Consider the following 14,202-nt stretch of genomic DNA (forward strand, 5'->3'; position numbering starts at 1 on the left):
TCTTATAAATCACATTTTTCATTTACTTTCAATTATTAAACTGTCATGGTTCCTCCCGGCCGATTAGACACGGCTGCAGAGAGAACGCAGCTGTGCCTGATCCGTCATCAGCTCTGTATAAAGCTGGGCTCTTCCTTCAGATGGAGTCTGTTATTGCATTTTCTCTGTTGTTGTCCGTCATGTTTATTGTGATAATTTAATACATTGTCTCTCTCTATTTTATCTAGCCACAGCTGATCCTTGTCAGTCATGTAAAATATGTTTTGTGTTAAGTTTTTTCCTTCAGAGCTCAGGTGCAGGAACAGAGAGGGAGGCAGACAGATGGGAAACAATGATTTATTTTACAAAAACTGAAGATACAGGAAATATGTTTTCCAATTAACGAGAACCTAAGGGAAGACAGATGTAGAAAGCAAAATCACTAAGAGCTAGAACTCCTCTAATAATAGGCAGAACAAGTACAGCAACTAAACACCAGTGACTAACCCACAGCAGGCACAACCTGGGCAGGGAAGCCTAGCTCCTGAAAAGCAACTAATTCCACAGGCTATAGTTTGGCTACACAAGCCTGGAGCTGAAACAAATGCAACGTACAACTATTACTTACTAGAAAGACCCAGAAGAACTGTAACAAAAGAGCGACTACGCTCCCTAGAAACACTCAAAAAACTGCTACAAGAGCAACTAATGCTCACTAGAGAACTCAAGAGAGCCAAGGCTAAGGAGCTACAACTATTCACTAAAAACTCAGCAGAACTGTAGTGGAAGAGCAACTACTGCTCACTAGAAAGACTCAGAAGAACTATAGCTAGAGCAACTACTGCTCGCTAGAAAGACTCAGAAGAACTATAGCTAGAGCAACTACTGCTCGCTAGGAAGACTCAGAAGAACTATAGCTAGAGCAACTACTGCTCGCTAGAAAGACTCAGAAGAACTATAGCTAGAGCAACTACTGCTCGCTAGGAAGACTCAGAAGAATTATAGCTAGAGCAACTACTGCTCGCTAGAGCGGAACGGATGGCGGAGGGAATCCAGGGAACTGTCAGAATTCGGCGATCTTGTTAGGTTATTCACGGAAGCAGACGGGGGTCCGGACTGTAGAGGAAAAAGACAGAGTTACCAAAGGCTCGAAAACTAGAAGTGGCTAGAGTGAATTGACTGCAGACTGACTGTATGCATTCCCGATCCGGCGTCGTATTGCTGACTGGAGTCCCAATATAAAGGAGGAGAGGTGAGTGACTGATAGGCCCTGGCACAGCTGGTGATGAAGAGATCGCCTTCACCTGCCACTGCTGCACAGCACTCAGAATACCTAAAAAGAAAACAAAGGAGGAGGGAGGGGCCTAGCCAGAGCCTGCAGACGCAGTCCTGACAGTTTTGTGTGTGTTAACCACAATGCATGTAACACTTTCAAGAAGTGAACAAGCTTACAGTGTGGTATTGCATTTCCTTATTACAGCTGGGTGGTTGATCAGCACTTATGATGACACCTCCCGCTATCCTGAACACTGGAGGCTTGTTAAATATTGCCCATAGAGCTTCAGGTTAAATAGGCCATGATAGTGGAGCAGATAACTAAAAAAATCCTTCAAGTGGTGACACAAGCATGAAATTTTGCACAGATACCCTCCTGGATATACTCTTTCAGATTAGGGTCCTGGCCACGTGAAAATTCAAGATGGTGACCTTTTTTCAAGATGGCCGCCATCAGTATCTGGCAATCTCACACCGAGACCATATATCTGTTGAAATAAACATGCTTTTTCCATTTAAATGAACTTTAAATCATGGGATTGTGATCATGAACTGTTTCCCACAATCTACCATGTCATTCAAAATTTAAACAAAGAAGACCTCTAAGTTGTTCATTACATGTTTGACTGTAGCAACTGAATGAGCTGGATCCGGCAGGAGAGGAAGCAAAGAAGTAATGGTAACTTCAAATTCAGGGCTTCTCTTCATTGAAGCATGATGTGCTGACCATGTTAGGTTCAATGCATCATCAACTTCTTGTGTCACTAAGACCTTGTCCAGCCACTGGTACTCTAGTGCCAGTTGTGGCCCCAGAATATCTGTGGGTGGTTTTGGCATTGCAGTACCTGGTGGAACAGGATTTGTTGTCCAGAAGGAAGCTGGAGAGATATTTGTGAATGTATCAGGAAGTTCAGGTACTGACTTCACTTTCTCAGGCCCAAACCTGAGTTGCCCTCGTTCCTGTCCACTATTATCCTTTGTGGGATGTTGGAACAGAGAGATACTTGTGCCATGAAAGGAGGTAGTTGCAGTTGTTGCAGAGGGATTGTGATCAATGTTATCCATCACTGCAGTAGTGAACAACCCTTTCCGCAGCACTGGAGGACAGACCACACCCTCCTCAACATACTTGCTGACTGTTGCATCTCCAAGTTGAGCAGAGATCTCCAGCACTCTGTCATAAGAGATACTGAGACCACGATCGAACATCTCAACCAGATTCCTCTTTCTGGTTTTGGCATAAACAGAGAGCCCCATGTACACGGGAAATGGGGTCTCTCTGTCTTTGGAATGCCTGTGAGTTGCTGCTCCTTCCTTGTAGCGGGAGTAGCAGTTGAATTGCATGAGTTGAGCAATTGCCTGGTCTGACTTTGATGCCCCGAATCTCAGCTGTGATTTTATGTCAGCACCATGCTCAACCATCCCCACAAATTGAAGCAGAAGGGGAGGTATAGCATTTTGCACACAACCCTCAGCAAATGTACCTTCAAATCTACACTTGTGGTCAAGTATACATCTTCTGAGGATCTTTGCTGCTTTAGCAATGATAAGTGCATCTGAAAGATCTGTGGATTGAGCAAGCGCTTTGCCTACATCTTCCTGAAATGACATCACCACCAGTCAATCTTGCAAGAAGCTTACCATCACCAAGCATCTCTGCAATGTCGCGCAGCCTCTTGTCTAGGCCTGTTGTACTGGCCTCTCTGAGGTCTGATGCAGGTGCCACTTTTTCACAGAAAATGCATGTCTGACTGTCATGACTTTTTCGCCGCAGTTTTGACTAACAAGCTCCAGTCTCAGTTTCACTGGTTTGACTACTGGAATGGCGCTTTTGTGCCCATTGCAATTTAATGTTGTTGAACAACAAGCGACAGCTCAGATGGTATTTTGCCATATTTTTCCTGAGTGTGGCTTCTATGCCATCACCTTCATCCAGCCTCGCTGGATCTATTCTCAATGGCATGTCATTGATTTCACTGAACATGGGAATGTTCCTTGCCAGCATTTTGTATCCATCATGTTCTGGGGCATGATGACTCGGAGTGGATGTCAGGCCCTCACCTCTTTTGTCCTTCTGGCAAAGGCAACACAAGCTCCAATTTGTTTTCCGATTGGCAGATATCACATTCGCTTCTGCCATGATGTCTCTTGATTAAGGCCGAGGGGCTATCCTTTTACCCCCCTAATCAAATTGTGCACATATTACTGTATGGGATTCAACTAGGTTCGGTTGCCCTACACCTAGCCCGATCATTCATCCAGTGCCATTTAAGTCCCGTGTGATCTGTACACCATCCGGGTAAGTACACGAACATTTGGTGAGACATGCATAGCCCCCTTACCCTTGGCTCGGCTCTCCCGCACTGGCACATCCTGTCAATTCAGGTGTGACTCTCTAACTAGTATCTAATAACTAAAAAACTACAGTTTAGTAGCTACATGATATGGGGCTGTTAGAAAGCATTTGGGACACTAAACTATGCATATACTACTACAAACTAGTCTAATACTGCAGTGTTAGTAAAGCTAGATCATTGACACTGAACCCCATGCCGAGTTACACAGCAGTGATTGACACCAGTGTGCCCTGGTTGTGTGCTGACAATCACTCTTGAGGGGGGAAAAGGGTGATTAGAGTGGCAGTGCGCTATGAAGAGCACATGGACACCTGCATTTGACGAGTTTTGCTGGGATCCAGTACAGGGGGCCAGGCGATCAAAGACACTTAACATGCGATCACACGGATGACAGTATATTGAAATAATAAATGCAACCATCACAAAGTAAAACTAAAAAACTAAATAAAACTGCAGAAATTACTATCATCCAAGTAGAACCTTATTTACATTACACTGACTGCATGTAATACATGTTAATTTATTGGAGCCTGTTGCAGACACAACAGTAGCACTGTATCCTTTATATAGTGCAGAGCAGGCAATAACATTTCAGGACTTACATGTTATTGGCTCCAGTAAATCCAGAGTATACCATCTGATCACTGTTAGATGTCCAATAGTCAAAGTTAGCAGCTCACTGAACAATGGAAAAATTTGCAGCATTCAGATTCTCATAGTGAGGTAGAAAGTAGAAATGTTACAAAAATATAAAGTTGTCAAATTATTTTTTACATCTTTTTTTCCCCCTCTTGTTTTTGTCAACATTTCTGTCTAAATCTTAAATGTCTTCATGTGAATATAACAGGAGGTCAGAGTGTTGGTAGCTGTTTGTCCGTATGAGCTCTGAATGATAAGAAAGACACATACACACGTTATGTGTCTATCAGAGGTTCTTGCAGCAGTCTCTCCACAGCCATGGGGAAGAAGGTGTATCTCAGTCTGTTGGTGTGGGCTCTCATGACTAAGTCTGCCAGAGGGAAGGTTGTGTCATTCTGGATCTTTGTGGCCCATCAGAAGAGATGGCTGAAATAGATTTCCTCTAGGCATGGAAGTGGAGAGCCAATGATCCACCAAGCCATCTTGATACCCGCTGCAGTTTCAGATGCAGTGCAGCTGGCGTACCACACGGTACAGCCACAGGTGAGGACACTATTGTGCAGTGGTAGAATGTGGTGGACTCACATTTAAGTAAACTGCAAAAAACAGCATGTGACACCTGTGATATATTCTCACATTAAAGCACTACACTTCCTTTGATGAAGACATTGGTCATAATATGTAGGTAAGGAAACTGGAAAAAGTTTCAAAATTTCTATTTGTGGAAAATGTGATGTATTTTGCTAAGTATATGCTGCAGTAGTGAAATGGTGTAACCTAAAGTTGAACTGATTGCATTACGCTAGTGGTCAAATCCACAGAAATCTGAGCTTTACGTGTTTAATGTCTTCTGCTGAAAACTGAAAGCCCTTATGAATACAAGGTGCAATCAAGACATTCAGACAGTGTGGCAATGAGGAGCAAAATCTGTGATTGACTTAAATTTGACCACTATTCCTTTTCCTAGCAGCTGACCTGGGGTTGATTCCTGGTTGATTCATTAACTGCATCCAGGAAGTGGTGTGGTAAATATAGAGCTTTAGTCAACCGCATATAAAGGCTCCAAGTCTAACACTTTCTAGCTCCTACACTTGTCATTAACATGTCAGTAACATGAAGCCACTCTTGTTCAATTTGATGGGGAACCCACAGAAACACCTTTTCCTGAATTCTTCTACCACATATTATCCAAAAAAAAAAAAAGCAGTTTCATAGCAAGTTGAATTACTGTGCATTTCTTGTTTTTTTAAAGTATACCTCATAGTAGATATAGTGGCAACCTCACCCCCCACAAGGCCCTCTTGCTTTATTCATCTTCCTCTGTCACAGCTAAATAAGCAAGATTCTGATCCAAGGATAAACTTTTTATGATGCCGCATATCATCCAACCCTTGTGCCAAGACACCAACTGTGGCCATAAGTCATTCCAGTCCTTACATTGTTTGTGGGGTGAACCCAGGCGCAGGCACAGATAATGGGCTGACAAGTAATATTTTGAAAAGGGGGTTTATTAAACAAAACCAGAGCTGGGACAATACAAGAAGGGAAACTGGATTAAGGAGGACACTAAACCAAATGCTACAAAAATTCACAGCTAACTAAAAAGTAGAAACTTACAAAACTGAAACAGAATTAACAAAACTACCAAACAGGGTACTCACAAGAATATGGAACTGAAAACAAAAAGGGGGAAGCCCAGAGCCCAGGTGAGTAAAGTTGGAGCAGGTCTGGCAGCAGATAAGGCAGGCAAGAACGACTTGGTGAACAAAACTGAAAACAGAAGACCGGGAACAGAAGACTGGAAACAGATTAGGATTACCAGGAGAGTGCTAAATCCATGAGTAGCTATTGCAGGCTATGGTCTGGCAGGGTGAGTGATTGAGTGAGGTGTGATTACGAACAGGTGAACTGGGTGAACTGATTGCCGCAGCTGCCTTTCATTACAGCAATCAACAGTGCAGGACAGACAGGGAGAGCAAGAGGGTGAGTGAGAGAGAGAGAGACAGGAGGGAGAGCCAAGAGAGAGAGAAGAGGGAGAGAAATGCCAGACACAGGAAGGAGGAGGAAGATAGGGACAAGGTGTGGAGAAAACAGGGGCAGGAGCAGGGATCATAACATCAACTTTCCGTTCTGCAACTCTCTCTTTGATTAACATTCATTGCATTTCTTCCCCCAGTTGTGTTCTGGCCTGGGAATGCTTGTTACTGCTGTGGCAGCATCCTCAATTGGCCTAGATATGTCAGCCAAAAAAATATTTTCTACCAGCGAGTGTCATTCGCATGCAGTGCAAACAATTACAAAGCTCACAGAGTAGTAGACAGAGATGGAGAGAGAAAGACGGACTCCTGCAGAGTGAAATTGCAAAATGACCAAAGAGCCAGAGAGTGAGAATAAATACAAACAGCAGTAAAGAAACCTGTCACTGACAACCAACATCTCACCACAATAGAAAAGCTTGTCTGTGCTTGGCCACTTATTGTTGTCCTGGACATACACTCACACAGGGGTGAGAAGAAGTAGCCCTACCATAGAACACACAGGGAATATCAACTGCCAAGGAAAAGAGGCCAGATAAGTGATTTCATGAGAAAGGGACTGTGTTCACAATGTGTAGACTGAAGATGCAGCGTCCTTCCATTAAAGAACAGCACTGAGGGAGCTTTCCTAAGCAGCAACATGTTCCAGAAAAACTAACTACACTACCAGTCAAAGGTTTGGACACACCTTTCCATTTAATGTTTTTTTTATATATATATATATATATATATATATATATATATATATATATATAGAGAGAGAGAGAGAGAGAGAGAGAGAGAGAGAGAGAGAGAGAGAGAGAGAGAGAGAGAGAGAGAGAGAGAGAGAGAGAGAGAGAGAGAGAGAGAACTGGAGCAGTCTGCTCATGAGGAGTGGGCCAAATCGCTTGATTGCGGTGATTGCCTCAAAAGGTTGTTCAACAAAATATTAAGGGTACCATCATTTTTGTCCAGGCCTGTTTCATGAGTTTATTTTTTAAAATAATTCTGTTGAGCCACAGTTCAATTTTCATTGGTTCATTCATTTCATTGGTGTATATCTCTATCTATCTATCTATCTATCTATATATATATATTTTTTTTTAATCTGTCCAATGGCAAGCTTTTGCCACTGAAACTTCAGTCATAATATGCACCAACTAGTGTATGTTCTGGGCAACTTGCTAACAGTAGGAATCTAGGACCTTTCTCAAGTCACTTTAGTTTTCACCTTGCAAGACTGGTTTGTAGTTTGCAAACACCAGTCTAGTATTCCTAGAGTTGTGCACAACCTAGGATGTTGTGCTTAACAAACCCACAGACCATTTCTTACTTGCCATCTCTTTGTACATCCCAGGTGACACACCATCATTAGTCCACTGTTTTGGTACAACCTACTGCTATGTATTCATGAAGACTTACATATTTACCTTTGATTCAATTCACAACGTGACATCAATTCACTGATGTCATACATTTACACATTATGACCCCGGAACTTACGTAGATCGTATCCACATATTCGTTAGTCTTGCTCGTGACATTGTTTATATTTTCCAGCAGTTTGTCACGCAACTTTTAAACCACACAGGCACCAAATGAGGGTGTCTACAAAAACACAACCTTTGAAAGAGCTCTCCTTCCATATTTCACTACCAGTAATTAACAACAATTGTGCAACAAACCAGTTGATTTGGACAGCAAATCAATTAATCCTTCCAGTGCTTGTGGGATGTGACAAGTTTTCACTGACATCTACTTTTCCCTCTGCAACTCTGCTCTTGATAATACCCACTACATTTCTTTTAAATGCAGTCACTAAGTTTCTATAATTTTTGTATTCACTTTTATTTTTTGCATGAAAAGAGTTGTACTAGAGTCAATAAGTTTACATGATTTAAAAGTACAATTAAAATGTTTACTTTGCATCCATAAACCTCACAAAAGGCACAGTCAAAACCATGAGGTATTAAGTGCAATTGTAACTTTTGACCACTTGGGGGCTCTCTGATTATTCTCTCGGTCGATCTCCCTGTCTTATTGTTTTCTACTTTTCTCTGTTGGATGATTGACATGTGGGCAGTAGTTTTCCTGTCAGAAGCAAAGTATTGCGAAGAGAGCTGTATACAAGAAACTTGAAGCGTCTTCAGGAAGAGCATAAGCTACCCTTCCCTCCCTGTTGCTCCTGTGGACAAGGTGGTCAGTATTGTTTTGTTATTTACATTAAATATGGAATCGGGTATTACTGTCAATTAAAAGTGGCTCATTGTATTTTGAAGGTGTAAGAGGTTTTCAAGAGAAGCAGTCATTCAAGCCAACCCCTCCCATTGGTTGCAAGTAGGCGAAGTGGTTAGTTTATATTTCTTTTCTTGACAATATTAGAGCCATGTATTTTATGAAAGATGCAATAATGTGAGAATTAGTGTTTTGTGTGTTAATATTATTTCTGTAATGCAATTCTACGGTGTTTTGAAGTAAACATCAGTACAAAGAACCCAATTCTCATGTGTGATCAATGGGCAGCTTATTTCTTCTTCCAGATGTGTTCTCCCAGTGTGGGGATTCTTGTTAGTCAACAGCATCCTCAATTGGCCTAGATATGTCAGGCAAAAAACATTTTCCACTAGTGGGGGTCATTCACATGCCGGACAAATGACTACAAAGCTCAGAGGGGGAGAAACATGGGGAGGCAGAAAACTAATAAGGGAGAGAAGGATTCCACTACTGCAGTGTGAATTTCCTGCTGTGCTACATGACCAATGAAAAGGACAAGATCCCTCCAAAAGTTCCAAACTAAAACATTACAGACTTAATCTCAGCGCTCTACAGCCCAAACATCTACTGAGCATGTGCTGTGGAAAAGGGAGGAGTTTGGGGCGTCATTGTTCAAAAACAGCGACATCATAAAAAAGGAGACAAGGGACAGCTGCTCTGTGCTTCGCTGCTCTTTGTTGTCCTGTACATGCACTTACACCAGGGAATACCAACTCACAAGGAGGCTCGAGAAGGCTGTGTTCACAATCAGGAGACTGAAAGTAAAGTTTCTCAGGCGCCGTATGAAAAAACAAACTCATTGTTCTGTGGAAAGATTACAGTCTGAACTAAAAAAAGCACTCGGAGAGCGCAGTACTCCACCAAGGCTGCTCAGTTGACATACCATTTTTGACGGATGGAATCTGTAATCAAAAATGACCTTGCGCTGAAAACAGGCGTGTGTTATGCATGTGCATGTTATGTATGGATATTGAAATGCATGTAATTACTCTTATAAAGGTCTGTTGATCAGTTCATCACTTTTGGCAAGCCTTTGTTTTGCTAGTGTTACAATAACCATTCCCTCCTTGCTTTTATTTTGAAGGCGTATTTTCAATGGCACGGGCTTTTATTTTGTCACCATTCCAGCGGCACAGGAAGTGTTTATCTAAGAAGCAGTTTCTTGATATGATGAAGACGCTGCCGAAAAGTCCGAAAATTCACGTGAAGATGAAAGAAAACGGTTGCTGTCTAGCAAAGGATGTGTATAAACTTACAAGCTCTTACGGTGAAGAAAAGAGTGAAGGACAGAAAGGTGAAATTGTGTTCAAAGTAAGGCTGACGGCTGAATGTAAATAAAGGCTTTGTGAAACATCAGGAGCTTCACCATTGTCTGGCTGGGGGTTGCTTTGTTGCCTGACCTAAATATGTAGTGGGCGGCAGGAATTGATGGGCCTCAGAAACACCCCACAATTTAATCATTTGTTCCTTGTATGGTATACAACTGATAAATCACAGGCATTTTGTAGTAGGATCGCAATCATGTGATTGTCAGCAGGTAACTGACACAGTGCTCAAGTCATGGTTACATTGATGCCGTGCCGGCAGCTATATCTCCCAATGGGAAATCCTTAGCAAATTTGTGGATCCAGACTATAAGCCGCATCATATTTCTGACCTTCCCTGAAAATTTCATCCAAATCCTTTAGTCCATTTTTGAGTAATGTTTCACACAGACAGCCAGACAGATTTACAGACAAATGTACACCGATCGTCACATAACTCCGCCATTCCTTGGCGGAGTAATAAGAAAGGGTTGTACAGCAAAGACAAACGTGGATTCCTATTGTGGCTTTTCCTCACTGGGGACCTAACAGAATGGACCAGACTGTGGGACAGCACTTAACTATTCTTGGACAGGGTGGTATTTGTAAAACATTTAGAGTAGGCTATTTAGCAGTTACATTCACGTCATAAGCCCACATCAGCAGTGTCAACATGTCAGCAGTGGATGCAACGCTCTTGAAATAGTCAAAGCAATAAGGCATAACCGCTGGACAAGCAAACTTTTTTGTTGCCAATAGCCGACACTGTCAGAAAAAAACGCATGGAAAAAAAAGGTGCAAATTAACTGCAAAAGACTTGAGAAAAAAAAAAGACCTGGAGCACCTTGTCTTTCACTGCCACCATATTCCAGAGCTATGACATACCTGGCGTTTTCAGAAATACAATGTGTCAAGTGCTCAGAGACACAGCTGAAGCATCAAGATTGGGCCAAGAAAACCTGAAAACATATTTTTAAAGGTTTTAAGGACAGGCTCTTGAAAGGATCAGTTAGATGGTCCTGTAGCTGGATCACTGATGAACACAAGCAACCACTTCAACTCAGGTACCAGCAAGGTTGAAGAAGGGTGTGTGTACAGACCTAGAGACTGTGTGTGAGTGTGATTTAGTACAATTGTGCACACTCCTATATTCCCTGAGAAAGACTTTTCCTTTAACATTCAGGTTTGAGACTCAGTGGCATTTTGAATTGAAAACTTTGTATTCATTCAACAAAATGATTCCTAAGGAATACACCTAGCAGACATTGGGTTCAGTTTGACAGAAATTAAGGCAGTAATACTTTGTGAAAAACAGTAATTTACTTCTTTCAGTCTTCGAGGCTTCCACTGTTTTTTTCTAGAAAAAAAATAAAGGTATGATACATAATTTCTGTTCCCTTAAGACAGCTATTGGTTTACTTTAACCTGTGGCAGATATAAAGGTAGTATACTTTCTCCCATCTTCAAGGCAGTCATTGATTTATATTTCTTTGTAAGAAACAATGACATTTTTACTGTACCATCAAGGCAGCCATTGCTTCCTGTTAGGCTTGTGGCAGAAATGAATACAGTAAACATTTGCCTTGGTTTTCCTGAGAGACAGAAATTAGGTTAGGGTTACTCTGTTCTTAAAAAATAGTGTACTATGCTTTTCCCACCTTTGAGGCAATGAATGATGGTATTATCCTTTCAAAAATATTTTTTGCCCATCTTCAATGCAGCCATAGTAAGCTGACAATTTAACATATATTTTTTCAACAGGCACATGTTGGACTGCCTAATGCCTATTAGCATTAACACAGTTAAAACAACACATTTTGTTGAGGTAAGAACTATTAAAGATGGAAAAACAACTCAGAAAAATGTTACATGAACTTTTATGATTCTTTTAAATTAGTTCTGAAAAATGTTACAAAAACAAAACCAACAGACAAAAACAACAAAAATAACCAAACTGCTTCTCTCGAAGACCTTCTCCTATTTTACATTTCATACATATGACATTACAGAGGGTTTTGACCTCTGACCTTCTTGTCCATCTACAGTCTGTATACAAGGCACCCTGACAAAAATGGGGCTCTTCTTGCTCAGCTTAGGCCCTCGCTTCATGAGATGATAGAAAGTGTTCAGCTATAAAGAGACGAAGATAAGTGCTTACAGTACGTACAAACACACACTGCGATGTGTTTTTATGTTTTACAGTTTCGCACACACGCACACAAACATAGTTGCTTAGACCAAAGGACTGCACTGTACAAAAATATTAACGAATTTTGCTGGTCAAGAACATTTATAATGTATGATGCATACCTTGTTTGGAGTACGCACACACACAGATGCATGCACACACACCTACACCTACACACACACCTACACCTACACACACACCTACACACCTACACACCTACACACACACACACACACACACACACACACACACACACACACACACACACACACACACACACACACACACACACACACACACACACACACACACACACACACACACACACACACACACACACACACACACACACAGGCCAGTGGTCCTGTCCTGGTGAGAGGAATATTCCAGTAGGGGCCCTATTCAGTGCACCAGGTCCCCCAACTGCCGTCTTTCCAACTCAGCCCCTGCTACTCCATCCAATTCCGATGGTACCCTGGGACCTGGTTTTGGCAAGATCCGATAAGCCTGATGTGGTCTGATCTGGACTGAGGTTGCTTAAATTGGACTAAAATCCACTTCAGGTCAGGTCAGACCAGCATCTCTCTTCTTTGACTCCCTCCTCTGCTTCTGCAGTCTGCCTGTGTCTTCAGTGCTCTGAAACCACAACAACAGAGTCAAAGTCAAGACTGAACCATAAAGTAAATACAGTATAAGGCTTCTCTGGATTTTCTGTTGCTGGATGCCTGCTATTAAAGCCCAACTGGCACAAAGGCCTGTAGATTGAAAGATACAAAAGATCTTACTGAGGTATTACTAAGAATTAATCGTTGTAGGATATTTGGGATGATTTTGTTGGGCAGCAATTTTAAAGAAGCTGAAAAATAACTTTTTACTGTGAATACTTTTTTTGACTCTAAATATGGTATCCATCCATCCATCCATTATCTATACACCGCTTAATCCTCACTAGGGTCGCGGGGGGGCTGGAGCCTATCCCAGCTGACTCGGGCGAAGGCAGGGGACACCCTAGACAGGTCGCCAGTCTGTCGCAGGGCCACATACAAAGACAAACAATCACTCTCACATTCACACCTACGGGCAATTTAGAGTAATCAATTAACCTCAGCATATTTTTGGACTATGGGAGGAAGCCGGAGTACCCGGAGAAAACCCACGCATGCACAGGGAGAACATGCAAACTCCATGCAGAAAGATCCCGGGAAAGCCGGGACGCGAACCAGGGACCTTCTCGCTGCAAGGCGAAAGTGCTAACCACTACGCCACTGTGCAGCCCCTCTAAATATGGTATGTTACTGGAAAAGGCATCTAAAAGAGTTTTTGTATGACATTCAGGTGTGGCTTTGCACTCAACATACAGAGTTTTGTGGTACTAATTGAAATGGCCAAACTCCTCAGGCTTGTTACCTCGTCTGGCAAGACACTGCAGAGAGAGAAACTGTTTTTGGTCAACGTCATTCTTTGTAGCTGCAATGTTTCCATACAGCTGACTAGTGCTGCACAATTATGACCAAAATATAATCATTATTATTCCAATCAATACTGAGATCGCGATTGTCCCTCTTAACACAATTATTCATTTATTTTAGACAAGACATTTTTATTTTACTTTCACATTTAAATAAAAAGGGCTGCACAGTGGTGTAGTGGTTAGCACTTTCGCCTTGCAGCGAGAAGATCCCTGGTTCGTGTCCCAGCTTTCCCGGGATCTTTCTGCATGGAGTTTGCATGTTCTCCCTGTGCATGCGTGGGTTTTCTCCGGGTACTCCGGCTTCCTCCCACAGTCCAAAAATATGCTGAGGTTAATTGATTATTCTAAATTGCCCGTAGGTGTGAATGTGAGAGTGCTTGTTTGTCTTTGTATGTAGCCCTGCGACAGACTGGCGACCTGTCTAGGGTGTCCCCTGCCTTCGCCCGAGTCAGCTGGGATAGGCTCCAGCCCCCCCCCGCGACCCTAGTGAGGATTAAGCGGTGTATAGATAATGGATGGATGGATGGATTTAAATAAAAAGCACTGCTTTCAGGTCCATGTTTTGCTACTTTCCTACTAATGCACAAACCTGCATCAAATAATTTTACAGTAAGGTTCCTCTTCACTTGATTTCAAAGCATCTCACTGAAGCAAAATATAAATGAAATATTTGCTAATTCCATCAGTTACTGCAACACAG

At 42.1% G+C, this 14,202-nt stretch overlaps 2 protein-coding genes across 3 annotated transcripts in view; both read right to left on the reverse strand.

The window, feature by feature from the left end:
- Positions 1-320: 320 nt before the first annotated feature.
- On the reverse strand, positions 321-6,986 carry LOC118471353 (uncharacterized). The gene is made up of 2 exons (XM_035955544.2): positions 1,171-6,986; positions 321-1,095 (listed from the first exon to the last, which is right to left on the reverse strand). Exon 1 carries the CDS (start codon positions 2,863-2,865, stop codon positions 1,840-1,842), a length of 1,026 nt encoding a protein of 341 aa, XP_035811437.2. The 5' UTR covers positions 2,866-6,986; the 3' UTR covers positions 321-1,095; positions 1,171-1,839.
- Positions 6,987-11,704: 4,718 nt separating this feature from the next.
- The window catches only part of ipo8 (importin 8), a 45,221-nt gene continuing 42,723 nt past the window's right edge, over positions 11,705-14,202 (reverse strand). For both annotated transcript variants that reach the window (XM_023286477.3, XM_023286478.3), the window contains exon 25: positions 11,705-12,667. In XM_023286477.3, coding sequence (XP_023142245.1) covers position 12,667 — 1 coding nt within the window. In that variant the 3' untranslated portion in view covers positions 11,705-12,666. The remainder of the gene's footprint in view (positions 12,668-14,202) is intronic.

The sequence above is a fragment of the Amphiprion ocellaris genome, chromosome 21, assembly GCF_022539595.1.
Source record: "Amphiprion ocellaris isolate individual 3 ecotype Okinawa chromosome 21, ASM2253959v1, whole genome shotgun sequence".
In the NCBI taxonomy this organism is placed as follows: Eukaryota; Metazoa; Chordata; class Actinopteri; family Pomacentridae; genus Amphiprion; species Amphiprion ocellaris.